Source organism: Mobula birostris, chromosome 7 (genome assembly GCF_030028105.1).
Source record: "Mobula birostris isolate sMobBir1 chromosome 7, sMobBir1.hap1, whole genome shotgun sequence".
Classification (NCBI taxonomy): domain Eukaryota; kingdom Metazoa; phylum Chordata; class Chondrichthyes; order Myliobatiformes; family Myliobatidae; genus Mobula; species Mobula birostris.
In genome coordinates, this window is record NC_092376.1 from 176,187,768 (window position 1) to 176,202,825 (window position 15,058).

At 48.3% G+C, this 15,058-nt stretch overlaps 1 protein-coding gene across 7 annotated transcripts in view; it reads left to right on the top strand.

The window, feature by feature from the left end:
- Positions 1-15,058, top strand: part of LOC140200596 (uncharacterized) — a 98,768-nt gene that overhangs the window by 46,848 nt on the left and 36,862 nt on the right. For all 7 annotated transcript variants that reach the window (XM_072264134.1, XM_072264139.1, XM_072264137.1 and 4 more), the window contains one exon: positions 8,428-9,021. In XM_072264134.1, the coding sequence (XP_072120235.1) occupies positions 8,676-9,021 (346 nt within the window). In that variant the 5' untranslated portion in view covers positions 8,428-8,675. The remainder of the gene's footprint in view (positions 1-8,427; positions 9,022-15,058) is intronic.

The window sequence follows — 15,058 nt, forward strand, 5'->3', positions numbered from 1 at the left end:
AAGAGCCTCCTTCCATGCTGAACCGGGCAAGTTTACGCTGGGTCACGCTGGCATGGACAAAGAGCCTCTTTCCATGCTGAACAGGGCAAGTTTACGCTGGGTCACGCTGGCATGGACAATGAGCCCCTTTCCATGCTGAACAGGGCAAGTTTACCCTCTAGAGCATAGGAGAATGAGGGAAGATTTGCACAATTATGAGTGATATAGATAGGGTGGTTCCCTCTAGTTGTTATAGCCTGGGTGGTAATGGGGATAAATTCCCACTACCTACCATTAAAATCCTCCCACTAGTGTGTGACTCAGATAGCTTCAGACAGCCAAGTCCATCTCCCGGCCATCGTGTGTGGCTTAGTTATTAAGCCTGGGGAAACCATTTCTACTGACAGGAGAAGGGACAAAAGTGAGCTACTGGCACCTTAAAACCAGTTGCTTTGGGGAAAAAGGGGCTCATCAGCTGTGGTTGGCAGCTCATTTTGGAGAAGCAAAACTCTGATCTCAAACCTCCGCTGCCCTGCGGCTATACCCATTCATGGGGAAGGCTTCGGGAGTAAACCCCCAGGGAAAAATCCAGAGCTGGAGTCCCTAAGGCAGTCGTACATTGAGTTCAGTGCTGACTGGCAACTCTTGCAACGCCGCTGGTGCCAAACTGTATCAGTCTCTGCCGTTCCTTTGGATTCATCGGCTGCATGGAGAGGGGGAGCCCGCTGCATGGGCAACAGCTCGCTCCCCATATCGTACTGCCCTGGCTTGTGTATCATGTAGACGGCCGGGATGCAACGTCCATGGTCAATCCTGACCAATGGAAGGTGAAAGCAAGCAGGCTTTTCCCACTAAGGTTGGGCGAAACTAGACCTAGAAGTCATGGGTTAAGGGTGAAAGGTGAAATGTCTAAGAGGAACCTGAGGGGGAGCTCCTTCACTCAGAGGGTGGTGAGAGTGTGGAACAAGCTGCCAGCAGAAGTGGTGGATCTGATTTCGATTGTAAGGGAAGTTCAGATGAGTAATAAAGATCAGATAAATATTAACTATTTGTCACAGGAAACATAGAATGAAATATGTTGTTCATGTTAAAGATTCACACAGTGTGAGGATGTGCTGGGGGCAGCCCGCGAGTGCTGACATGCTCTGGCACCAACATAGCATGCCCACAATTTACTAATCCTCACTGTGATTGGACAGTGGGAGGAAACCCACATAGTGACAGGAAGAACGTACAAACTCCTTCCAGACAATGGGAGGACTTGAGTCCCAATCGCTGGTGCTGTAAAGTGCCATGATTGCTGCTAAGCAACCGTGCCGTCCCAAGTTCTTGGTGTGACCACTCTTGAAGAATTAATTGTGTGCAGTTCCGGCTGCCCAGCTGGAGGCAGGATGTGATTAATCTGGGAAGGGTGCTGATAATATTCACAAGAATATTACAGTGACTTTGTTTGTTTTGACAACCAGTGCGAAGAAACAGGAGGTTCCTCTGAACCTGCAATGTTGTTCATGTCTACTGGGATCCAGGCTGAGGCTTTATAAGGCCTCAGGCCCCACTTGTAGTATTGTGAGCAGTTTTGGGCCCCTTATCTAAGAAAGGATGTGATGGCATTGGAGAGGAGTTCAAGAAAATGATCCCAGGAATGAAAGGGTTAATGCATGAGGGGTGTTTGATGGTTCTGGGCCTGTACTCGCTGGAGTTTAGAAGGACAGGGGGGAGGTGGGATGGAGGGCATCTCATTAACGCCTCTTGAATATTGAATGGATGTGGAGAGGGATGTTTCCTATGGTGGGGGGAATCTAGAACCAAAGGGCACAGCCTCAGAACAGGAGGATGTTCCTTTCCAACAGAGGTGAGGAGGAATTTCTTTAGCCAGAAGGTGGTGAATCTGTGGAATTCATTGCCACAGACGGCTGTGGAGGCCTAATCATTGGGTACGTTTAAAGCAGAGTTTGATAGGTTTTTGTTTGGTCAGGGTGTCAAAGGTTAACGGGGAGAAGGCAGGAGAGGAGGGTTGAGAGGATGATAAATCAGCCATGGTGGAATGGTGGGGCAGACTCGATGGGCCAAATGGCCTGGTACTGCTGGTTTAAACAATTAAGTTGTCCTCATTTCTACCTCTTCCTCCGCCAGATCATTCCATCCACACATCACTCACTGTGCGAAAACTTGATCCTCAAAACTCCTTAAAATCTTTCCCCTCTCAGCTTAAAGCTTGACTCTCTAGTTTTACTACGCTGGTGAAGAGTCTGTGACCAGTCACCTTATCCACACTCCTCATGATGGCCTGAACCTCTCCAACGTCTCCTGCGCTCCAGTCCCATCCAATCCGGCCTCTCCTTATAACTCAAGCAGTTGAGATGATTGTCATGGATACGGTAGGCCGAAGGGACGTCTGACTCTGATATCAGTGTCCTAGACAGTTCCCTCCATCTGGGGACTTAGACCATAAAGCCGTAAAACACAGGAGCAGAATTAGGCCAAGTAGCCAATAAAGTCTGCTCTGCCATTAAGGGAAGAATTTTTCTCTGGAAAAATCAAGATTCAAAACTGTTTAATGTAACTTCCAGTACACAAGTGTAAAGGAGAATGAAATAATTTTACTCTGGATCTGATGCAGCATAAAAAACACAATAATAATTAAAAAATATATAAATACATAAAATTATTTAAGTACATAGATTGATTGTATGTCCATAAAGTGACACTAGGCACAGGAGTGTCTGTACACAAGGTGACTCTAACAGGAAATGATAAAGTAGCGGTGGTTGGGGGTGTGGAGGGGTGGGTTAGTGGGTGGAGGTGTTGACCAGCCTTACTGCTTGGGGGAAAGTCACTGTTTTTGAGTCTGGTGGTCCTGGTGTGGATGCTACGTAGCCTCCTCCCTGATGGGAGTGGGACAAACAGTCTATGACCAGGGTGGGTGGGATCCTTCATGACGTTACTGACTCTTTCCCGGTACCTCTCTGTATATATGTCCTTGATGGTGGGTAGGCTAGAGCTGGAGATGTGTTTGGCAGCTTGACCACCTGTTGTTGAGCCTTCTCATCCTCTGCAGTGCAGTTTCTGCACCATGTAGTGATGCATTATGTTTGGATATTCTCTACTGCGCATCTGTAGAAGAAGGTGAATAAAAGATGTGTAAAGCCCAGCTCTTTTCAACCTCCTCAGAAAGCAGAGGAATTCGCCAGTCACATTATCCACACCCTTCATGATGTTATGAACCTCTATGATGTCACCCCTCACTCAGTCTCCCGTGCCTCAGGGAAAACGGTCCCAGCCTGTCCCCTCTCTCTCCACAGCTCAGGCAGTAGAGATGTGTGTGTGCGCGATTGTTGTCACAGATATGTTAGGCCGAAGTGCTGTCTAACTGTGATCTCATCGACAGCTCCGGCATGCTGGGGATTTAGACCATCAGACACAGGGGCAGAATTAGGCCACTCAGCCCTCGAGCCTGCTTGTCCATTAGGGGGAGAATTTTTCCCCGGAAGAGTTCTTGCTCTAACCTTTCATCCTTTGGGCGGAACAGCTTCTCGAAGCTTGAACTAGAGAAGATAACTTCACTCACCCCAAAACTGAACTGTTCCCACAACCTATGCACTCACTTTCAAAGACTCTCCATCTCATGTTCTTGATATTTATTGATTTTAAATTTACTATTATTAGTTTTTTTTGTTTCTTTGTAAGTACTGTGAATGCCCATAAGAGAATGAATCTCAGGGTTGTAAATGATGACATATATGTACTTCGATAATAAATTTGCTTTGAACTTTTTTAACTTTGAAAACATATGCAAAATATGAGAAGTATGTTAAACTGAATGTGTGGGAGGCAGGTAAAGACCAGTAGCAGATGTTCTGGTAACGTTTAGCATGGCAGCTGATGATAAATATCTTCTGTCTCAGATGTTCATGGGTTCATTGTCTGTTCAGAAATCTAATGGTGGAAGGGAAGAAGATATTCCCAAAATGCCATCTGTTTATACCCGTCCATAGATGCTGCCTGACTTACTCAGTTCATCCAGCATTTTGTGTCAGTTGCACAGAAATTTGCCGTGTCCCTTTGACCCTCACCAATTTCTATCAATGCACCACAAAAACATCCTCCCCGGATACACCTCAGAAATTTGCCATGCCCCTTGGACCCTCGCCAAATTCAATCAATGCACCACAGAAACATCTTCTCCGGATGCACCCTGCTAGGTCCAGCCACTGCTCTGTCCGAGACCACAGGAAACTGCAGAGAGTTGTGGACACAGCTCAGCACACCACAGAAACCAGCCTCCCCTCCATGGACTCTGTCTACACTTCTCACTGTCTCAGTAAAGCAGCCAGCAGAATCAAAGACCCCACCCCAAACATTCTCTCTTCCCCCCTCTCCCTCCCATCGGGCAGAAGATACAAAAGCCTTAAAGCACGTCCCACCAGGCCCAAGGACAGCTTCTAGCCCACTGTTATCAGACTATTGAATGGTTTCCTGGCACGATAAGATGGTTTCTTGACCTCACAATCTACCTCGTTATGACCTTGCACCTTATTGTCTGCCTGCACTGCACTTTCTCTGTAATTGTGACACTTTATTCTGCATTCTGTTATTGTTTTCCCTTGTTCTACCTCAATGCACTGTGTAATGATCTGACCTGTATGGGTGGCATACAAAACAAACATTTTCACTGTACCTTGGTACACGGGATGATAGGAAACCTGGCACATCACGGTAATGTAGCGGTTAACGCGACACTACAGTATTGCAACTTGGCTTGTCAGGGTTCAGAGTTCAGTTTCAGCGTCCTTGTATGAAGTTTGTATGTCCTCCCTCTGAGCGTGTGGGTTTCCTCCAGGTGCTCCAGTTTCCTCCCACACTCCAAATACATTCTGGTTAGTAAGTTAATTGGTCTTTGTAAATTGTCCTGTGATTAGGCTGGGGTTAAATCGGGCGGTTGCTGGGCAGTGAGGCTGGTTGGGCCTGTTCAGTTCTGTGTCTCTGAAGCCCGTGGCATAACAAAGGTTGGAAACCCCTGCACAGATAGATAAATAATGAATAAGCTACTAACCGAAAGGTGCCCCCAGGGGTAAACAACCTTCAGAGAGGTTGTGTCTCTGCTGACGTCTCCTCTCACAGAGCTTTACCATGGTTTCTGCGGTCAGAGGAGGTGCGCTGACTGGCAGTGGGAGGGCAGGACCATGATCCCTCACATCCCCTCCCTGCAGGAAGGCACTCCCAACCTTGGAACTTTGGAAAGAGAACAGTTAAGAGGGTGAATCAAAATCAGAATCAGATTTAATATCACCAGCATATTTTGTGAAATTTTGCAAACAACAGGAATTCTGCAGATGCTGGAAATTCAAACAACACACATCAAAGTTGCTGGTGAACGCAGCAGGCCAGGCAGCATCTGTAGGAAGAGGTACAGTCGACGTTTCAGGCCGAGACCCTTCGTCAGGACCCTTCGTTAGTCCTCGTTAGTGTTCATTGTCCGTTCAGAAGTTGGACGGTGGAGGGGAGGAAGCTGTTCCTGAAATGGTGGGTGTGTGTCTTCAGGTTCCTGTACCTCTTCCCTGATGAAAAGAGGGCATGTCCTGGGTGACTAGGGTCCTTCATAACAGATGTCAGCCTTCTGAGACATCGCCTTTCGAAGATGTCTTCGATGCTGAGGGAGGGTTGATGGTGGTGGGACGTTGGGGGGATGGGGGAGGTCAGTGCCCATGATGGAGCTGACTGAATTTACAACTTTCTGCAGCTTTTTCCGATTCTGTGCAGCGACCCCTCCACACTAAACGGTGATGCAACTGGTCAGAACGCTCTCCACATTACATCCGTAGAAATTTGCGCGAGTCCTTGATGACGTACCAAGTCAGGTGACAAAGTCAGTCCTGTCAGAACCACATCTCCATTAGCCTTTGAAAAGCAAAACAATTGCGGCACGCCTGAAATAAAACCAGAAAAATCGAGGCGGAACAATGGCGTTTCCATGTGGGTCTCTTTCAGGTGTTCCAGTTTTCTCCCGCATCCTAAAGATGTACCGGAAAGGGATGATGAGTTGTGGTTCTCCGGAATCCTAAAGGTGTATCGGATAGGGATGATGAACTGTGGGCATGCTGCAATGTGCCTGAAGCCTGATGACACTTGTGGGCTGCCCCCAGCACATCCTCGACCATTGAATCAAGTAATGCATTTCTCTACGTAAACACGAGGAATTCTGCAGATGCTGGAAATTCAAGCAACACACACCAAAGTTGCTGATGAATGCAGCAGGCCAGGCAGCATCTCTAGGAAGAGGTACGATTGTAAATGTTGACTGTACCTCTTCCTAGAGATGCTGCCTGGCCTGCTGCGTTCACCAGCAACTTTGATGTGTGTTGCATGCATTTCTCTGTATGTTTTGATATTTCGATGTATGTGTGTTAACTAAAGCCAATCTTTAAAACAGCACTGATATTCAGAGGGACCTTGGGGCCTCGGAGTTCAACTACTGTACAGAGTCTTGTCATCTTCAGAAGTTTTCGGATGACTCTGCCATAGTTGGTGCATCAGCAAGGGAGACGAGGCTGAGTACAGGGCTACGGTAGGAAACTTTGTCACAAGGTGTGAGCAGAATTATCTGCAGCTTAATGTGAAAAAGACTAAGGAGCTGGTGGTAGACCTGAGGAGAGCTAAGGTCCCGGTGACCCCTGTTTCCATCCAGGGGGTCAGTGTGGATATGGTGGAGGATTACAAATACCTGGGGATACGAATTGACGATAAACTGGACTGGTCAAAGAACACTGAGGCTGTCTACAAGAAGGGTCAGAGCTGTCTCTATTTCCTGAGGAGACTGAGGTCCTTTAGCATCTGTCGGACGATGCTGAGGATGTTCTACGAGTCTGTGGTGGCCAGTGCTATCATGTTTGCTGTTGTGTGCTGGGGCAGCAGGCTGAGGGTAGCAGACACCAACAGAATCAACAAACTCATTCGTAAGGCCAGTGATGTTGTGGGGATGGAACTGGACTCTCTGACGGTGGTGTCTGAAAAGAGGATGCTGTCCAAGTTGCATGCCATCTTGGTCAATGTCTCCCATCCACTACATAATGTACTGGTTGGGCACAGGAGTACATTCAGCCAGAGACTCATTCCACCGAGATGCAACACGGAGCGTCATAGGAAGTCATTCCTGCCTGTGGCCATCAAACTTTACAACTCCTCCCTTGGAGGGTCGGACACCCTGAGCAAATAGGCTGGTTTAACTATTTATGGTTCTATTACTATTCATTATTTATGGTGCAACTGTAACGAAAACCAATTTCCCCCAGGATCAATAAAGTATGACTATGACTATGTTTTCTCTGGAGCGGCAGGGCTGAAAGGAGGCTGAAGTGTGGCTCACTCGCGTAGCGGAGAGCATGACGCTGTTACAGCACCAGTGATCGTAAGCTCACGGTCCATTCTCTGTAAGGAGCTTGTATGTTATCTCAGTGACCTGCTGGGTTTCCTCCAAATGCTCCGGTTTCCTCCCACGTTCCGAGAAGATGTACGGGTTAGGGTTGGTGAGTCGTGGGAACGCTATGTTACACTGGACGCACGGCAACACTTGCGGGCTGCCCCCAGGACATCCTGGTTGTTGACGCAAGCAACACACTTCACTGTGTTTTGATGTTTCAGTCTACACATGACAAATAAACCGAATCTTTCTTTCTTGATAGAAGATTACAAGAGGCATAGATATGGTAGACAGACAGTATCTTTTTCCCAGGGTTGAAACGCCTAATACCAGGAGCATGCATCTAAGGTGAGAAGGGGTAGTTTCAAAGGAGATGTGAAGGGCAGTTTTTTACATGGAGAGTGGTGTGTGCCTGGAATGTGCTGCCTGGGGGTGGTGGTAGAGGCGAATACGAAAGAGAAACATAAGATCTTGCGGATGCTAGAAATCCAGATGAACACACACGAAGTACTGGAGGAACTCACAAGCATCGTCAGATGGTGACACTGTTTGGTTGCATTATGGCCTGCTATGGAGACAGCAGTGCCCTTGAACAGACACGTGGAATGCGTCGGCACTGTGGACCGCTGGCAGGTCTGATTCACTGTTCATTGGTGGGACCAGCGGCGGAGCTGGTCCCAGAGGTGGTGTGGTGCGGAGTCCACACTGGTGTTGGTGCTGCCCTCCAGTGTTTGCTCGGTGGAAGACAAGCTGTGTGACATTCGACTGCACACTGCTGCAACAATCGTGGACTATATATTTTTTTGTGAGACTATATTTTTCTGATATTGTATATGTGCTGTACAAGCATTGTGCTGTGAATAACTGTTGGTACTGTGTTTAGCATCTTGGCCCTGGAGTAACACCATTTCATGCGGCTGTATTCATGTCTGGTTGAACGACAATTAAACTTGAATTTGATCTTGAAAACAAGATAAAATATCCACACAAACTTCATTAAACCATTCTTTCATTTCCCGCCTCTCCTACAGCTTGTCTCCTGAAGACGCGGACCCTACTGGTATCTCCTTTGCCAGACAACTGAAGTGAGTCATTCCCAACACTCTGAAGCCAGATTGGAGGTGCGCACACCAACAAATTCAGGCAGTACAGTTGAGGCAATCAGAAAGAAAACTCGATTCCTGTTGAAGGTCTTTTCTTCCATAGCCAGACGTTGGAGCCTGGACGAGAACGTTCTGTTGTCTCCTGTTGGCTTGTCTGTTCGGAAGACCCCAGGCAGATGCAGGTGGAGGGTGATGTACGTGTGTACAGTTACATCAGACAGAGTCCGAAGTCTGGATGGTCCACGGGAGAGGCTGACTCACCTCCATCGGATGCCAGGAGCTGGGAGGACGTGGATGAACATAAGGTTGGAGAGACGGACGTGGACAGGCAGAGTTCCCCAGCTGGTATCTTTGGATACAGAGCAACATGTCCCACTATCAGCGAGATGGTGACCAGGGAGGCAGAGGAAAACTCCCTCCCTGCCCACTGCTCGCTGGAAGCGAGCGAAGAGAAGTGTTCTCGGACGCGGAATCTGGGTGGAAATGGACAGATCGAACCTTGGCGGACTCCAGGCAGTAAAAGTAGGTACCTCACACCGTGCATGCACAGATCACTAGAAGCTCACAGCTGACCTGACAATGGGAGCTCACTAAATCCTGGGCTATTCACAATAAAAGTCCCAGAGTCCCATGTGAGCACAGAACTGTGAGAGGGGCAGGACTGAGGGAGGGTCACACTGTGGGAGGGGTGGTACTGAGGGAGGGGCAGTACTGAGGGAGGGGTGGTATTGTGGGAGGGGCGGTACTGAGGGAGCATCACACTGTGGGGGGGTGGTACTGAGGGAGAAGTGGTATTGAGGGAGGGGCAGTACTGAGGGAGGGGTGGTATTGTGGGAGGGGCGGTACTGAGGGAGGGTCACACTGTGGGAGGGGTGGTACTGAGGGAGAGTCACACTGTGTGAGAGGGTGGTACTGAGGGAGGGTCACACTGTGTGAGAGGGTGGTACTGAGGGAGAGTCACACTGTGGGAGGGGCAGTACTGAGGGAGTGTCACACTGTGGGAGGGGTGGTACCGAATGAGGTCACACTGTGGGAGGGGTGGTACCGAATGGGTTCACACTGTGGGGCGGTGGTACTGAGGGTGGGTCAAACTGTGGGAGGGGTGGTACTGAGGGAGGGTCTCACTGTGGGAGGGGTGGTACTGAGGGAGGGTCTCGCCGTGGGAGGGGTGGTACTGAGGGAGGGGAGGTTCTGAGGGGGCTCACGCTGTAAACCGTTGTACTATTGGAGTGGCCACTGAGCACATCTACAAGGTGCTGCCACAAGAAAGCAGCATCCATTACCAAGGGCCCTCATTGCCCAGGTCACGCTCTCTTCTCGCTGCTGCCATCAGGAAGGAGGTACAGGAGCCTCAGGACTCACACCACCAGGTTCAGAAACAGTTATTACCCCTCAACCATCAGGCTCCTGAACCAGAGGGAATAACTTCATTCACACCAACTTTGAACTGATTCCTCAACCCAATGGACTCTCTGTCACGGACAGGACTCTACAACTCATGCTCTCAGTATTATTTATTTATTATTCATTATTTATTTGCACAGGTTTGGCTTTTTTGCACATTTGTTGCTCGTTAGTCTTTGTCTATGTATAGTTTGTAAGAAACTCCATTGTATTTCTTTATTTTCCTATAAATCCCTGCAGGAAAATTAATCTGAAGGTGACACTGTATATGGTTGCAAATGCATACATCGATAATAAATTTACTTTGAACTTTGACCTTTGGTAGTGAGGGGACACACCTTCATTGTAGGAACACGTGCTACCATTATCTGCTTTATACGTGGGGCTGGGCAATATCACTGTTGTAATGTTCTGTGACGCTGACAGAAACCGAGGAGTTAGACAGGGATGTGCATTAAAGAGGGACGACACGGTCTCCTCGATCAGAAGGGTTTTGAGGAGCCGAGTGATGGGCTGTCACTCCTGACGTCTCTTTGATCTACTGGTAAATCCAGAAGAAATTTTTCACCATGAAGGCTCTAAAGGGGAAGGTGGAGGTGGGTGGTAATAACAGGAGAGAACATAAAACAGCTCAAAGATGGTAGTAACACTGTATTGGTGCTGCCCCCAGTGGAAGACTATGTGGGAGGCAAAGGTTGGATTGATCTTGGAGTAGGCACAACATCGTGGGCCAAAGGGACTGTACTGTTCTATGTTCTATACAGTAAATGACCCCAACGGACTCACAGGTGAAGTGTCGCCTCACCTGGAAGATGTCCTTCAACTCCTCCCTCACTACCACTTAGAGCACCGAACAGTACTTCCAGGCGAAGCAACACTTCATCTGTGACACACATCAAAGTTGCTGGTGAACGCTAACCCTTTCTTCAGTTAGTCCTGACAAAGGGTCTCGGCCTGAAACGTCGACTGTACCTCTTCCTAGAGATGCTGCCTGGCCTGCTGCGTTCACCAGCAACTTTGATGTGTGTTGCTTGAATTTCCGGCATCTGCAGAATTCCTCGTGTTTGCATTTTTAACTTCACCTGTGAGAATGTTGGGGTCATCTTCTGTACCTGGTGCTCCCAGTGTGGCCTCCTGTGTATTGGTGAGACCCGACGTAGATTGGGAGACTGCTTTGTCGAGCACCTGCACTCCGTCCACCAGAAAAAGTGGGATTGCCCAGAGGCCACTTTAATTCCACATCCCATTCCCAACCCAAAGTGTCAGTCTGTGGCCTCCTCTACTGTCACAAAGAGGCCACACTCAGGTTGGAGGAGCAACACCTTATATTCCATCTGGGTAGCCTCCAACCTGATGGCATGAACATCGACTTCTCTAACTTCTGGTAATGCCATCACCATTCCCCATTCCCACTTCCCTCTTCGACCTTATCTCCGGACCTGCCCATCACCTCCCTCTGGTGCTCCTCCCCCTTCCCTTTCTTCCGTGGCCTTCTGTCCTCTCCTATCAGATTCCCCTTTCTCCAGCCCTGTATCTCTTTCACCAATCAACTTCCCCGCTCTTTACTTCACCCCCCCCACCTCCCGGTTTCACCTATCACTTTGTGTTTCTTCCCCCTTCCCCTCCCCCCCACCTCCTCACCCTCACTCCTCCTCTTTTTGTCTCCAGTCCTGGTGAAGGGTCTCGGCCTGAAGTGTCGACTGCACTCTTTTCCCTAGATGCTGCCTGGCCTGCTGAGTTCTGTGCGAGTCAATAAATTGCAGCCTGACATAAGTATTAGTATTGTCCAGATAATCCACGGCACCCGAAGAAACCAATGAGATCGCGTTTCCCGTGGATTTATTGTGGCAATTGGCAAATTACAGTGGGTCCGTGCTGAGACAGGAGTTAATTCTAGCCATAGCCAACCTCTTGAAGCACTTCATCACCGTAGATGTGAGAGCTACTGGGCGATAGTCGTTAAGGCAGCTCGCTGGATTATAAAACAAAAACGATTCCGTGATCCCAGACCATTGAGAGCTTTAAAAACAAGTGAGAGAACTTATAAATAATTTTTAAAAGATTCAGGAAGCCATTGCAGAGTAGCTCATACAGGAATGGAATGTTCCTTCATCCTGTTTCAGTTAAAAGTCTCGCAGCGGTGTACCGAATGAGTTGAAGTTTGTCAATAGATTGCTCTGGAAGGCCAGTAAGAAGTGCCTTGCGGTGATCTAATCTATTTAAAATAAAAGTGTGAATTAGCTTTTCAGCGTCATTATGTGACAGAAGCGAACATACCTTTGCAATATTTGTTAAGTGTAGAAATGCTGCTCTGCTCACTTTCTTTGTGGGATTTAAAATTCAAATCGGAATCAAAGATAACACGCAGGCTCATTACTTCTGGTTTTACAAAGGAAGCCAAGTTGGAAAATTTATCTAGAAGTTTATCTCTTAGCTTTTGGACCAGCCAGAAGTACTTTAGTGTTATCTTCACTTAGTTTTTAGAATTGTTGCTCATTGACTTGTTTATTGCTGTCATCAGGCCCAACCGAGATATACAATTATATGTCTTCCGTACAGCTGTGCAAATAAAGTTTATGTTCTTGAATGATGTCTCTGAAGGGGAGTATGTGTAAGGAGACGAGCAGGGGCCAAGACAGCTTCCCTGAGGAACATCAAAAGGTTCATTGTATCTCTTAGAGAATTGCCTCCAATATGAAAAAGACCAATTAAGCGCACCGCCAAAGGGGTCATCCCAATCCTCAACCTTAACCTTAAAGAATGCTAGCCTCAGTGACAACCTTGAGGAGGCATACTAAACTTTGAACGGTAGGATTCTCTACAGTGGCGGTCACCTACTTCAGTAAGAACGTTATTAAGTCGGAGAGAGTTCAAAGAGCATTCCAAACGCTGCCAGAACTCAAGGGCCTGACTTCTAGGGAGAGGGTTGGGCAGGCTGGGACTTTGCTCTTTGGAGCGTAGGAGACCAAGGTTCCTGAAGATTGTTACTGCCTGCAGTGGTGGTAGAGATAAGCTCCCACTGGCGTGCCTCTCAAATAGTCTCTGATGGCCAAGTGCAGATCCTGGCCTTCACATTTGGCTTAGCTACGAAGCCTGATGGAACTATTTCTACTGACAGGAGAAGGGGCAAAGGCGGTTTACTGGCACCTTAAAACCAGTCACATTGGGCAGACGGGTCACGTCAGCTATGGCTGGCGGGTCATCCAGGAGAAGGAAATCTCTGATCTCAAACCTTGCGGCTATACCCAGCCATGGGGAAGGCTTCGGGAGTAAACCCTGAGGGAAAGTCTAGAGATGGAGTTCCTGAGCTAGTCTGATGTTGGGTTGAATGCTGATGACAACTCCTGTGGCACCACTGGTACCAGACTGTATCGGTCTCTTTGGACTCATCAGCAGCGTGGAGAGGGGCAGCTTGCTACATGGGCACCACTTGCTCTCCGTATCGAACTGCCTGGCTTGTGTATCGTGTAGACCGGCGGGATGCAACATCCATAGTTGACCCCGACCATCAAAAGGTCTCAAGGTTTATAAAATTGTACAGGACGTAGATAGGCGAGCACGTACAGTCTTCTTCTCAGGGAAAGGGAACCAACAACTGAAGGGCATTGTTTTCAGGTGAGAGGGAAAAGTGCCTAAGGAGAGAAATAAACAGTTGATGTTATGGGTCATACCCCTTCAGGACTGGAAAGGGAGGGGCAGAAACCAGAATGTGAAGTGGGGGGGTGTTAGCCTTCAACCTGATGGCACGAACATTGATTTCTCTAGCTTCTAGTAATTTCTTCCCCCATTTCCACCTCTCTCTCTTCCATTTCTCATTCTGGCTCCCATCTCACCCCTTCTCTTCTCCTCACTTGCCCATCAACTCCCTCTGGTGACCCTCCTCCCTCCCTTTCTCCCATGGTCCACTCTCCTCTCCTATCAGATTCCTTCTTCTTTAGCCATTTATATCTTCCATCTATCACCTCCCAGTGCCTCACTTCATCGCCCCTCCCTCCCTCCCCACCCACCCACCTACCTTCCCCCTCACCTGGTCTCACCTATCACCTCCCAGTGTCTCACTACATCCCCCTCCCCCACCCCCACCCCCACCCCCATCCCCATCCCCATACCTTCCCCCTCATCTGGTCTCACCTATCACCTCCCAGTGTCTCACTTCATCCCCCCTCCCCACCCACCTTCCCCCTCACCTGGTCTCACCTATCACCTCCCAGTGTCTCACTTCATCCCCCTCCCCCACCCCACCCACCTTCCCCCTCACCTGGTCTCACCTATCACCTCCCAGTGTCTCACTTCATCCCCCCACCCCCACCCCCCTTCCCTCTCACCTGGTCTCACCTATCACCTCCCAGTGTCTCATAAGTATTTATCCCCTTTAATATGACATACAAAAGTATCACAGGTGCAGCCCATTGGTTTTAGAAGTCACATAATTATTTAAATGGAGATCACTGTGTGCAGTCAAGTTGTTTCAATTGATTGTAGTGAAAATACACCTGTATCTGGAAAGACTGACTGCTGGTGAGTCAGTATCCTGGCAAAAGCTACACCATGAAGACAAAATAATTCTCCAAGCAGCTCCACAAAAAGGTTATTGAAAAGCGCAAGTCAGGAGATGGATACAAGAAAATTTCCAAGTCACTGAATATCCCCTGGAGTACAGTTGAGTCAATCATCAAGAAATGGAAAGAATATGGCTCAGCTGTAAATCTGCCTAGAACAGGCCGTCCTCTAAAACTGAGTGACCGTGCAAGAAGGGGACTAGTGAGGGAGGCCACCGAGAGACCTATGACAACTCTGGAGGAGTTACAAGCTTCAGTGGCTGAGATGAGAGAGACTGTACATACAACAACTGTTACCTGGGTGCTTCACCAGTCACAGCTTTATGGGAGAGTTGGAAAGAGAAAGCCACTGTTGAAAAAAAAACTCACATGAAATCTTGGCTACAGTTTGCCAGAAGGCATGTGGGAGACTCTGGAGTCAGTTAGAAGAAAGTTCTGTGGTCTGATTAAACCAAAATTAAGCTTTCAGTCTGAACATTATGTCTGGCATAAACCAAACACTGGACATCATTGTAAACACACCATCCCTACTGTGAAGCATGGTGGTGGCTGCATCGTGCTGTGGGGATGCTTCACTGTAGCAGCCCCGGGTGGCT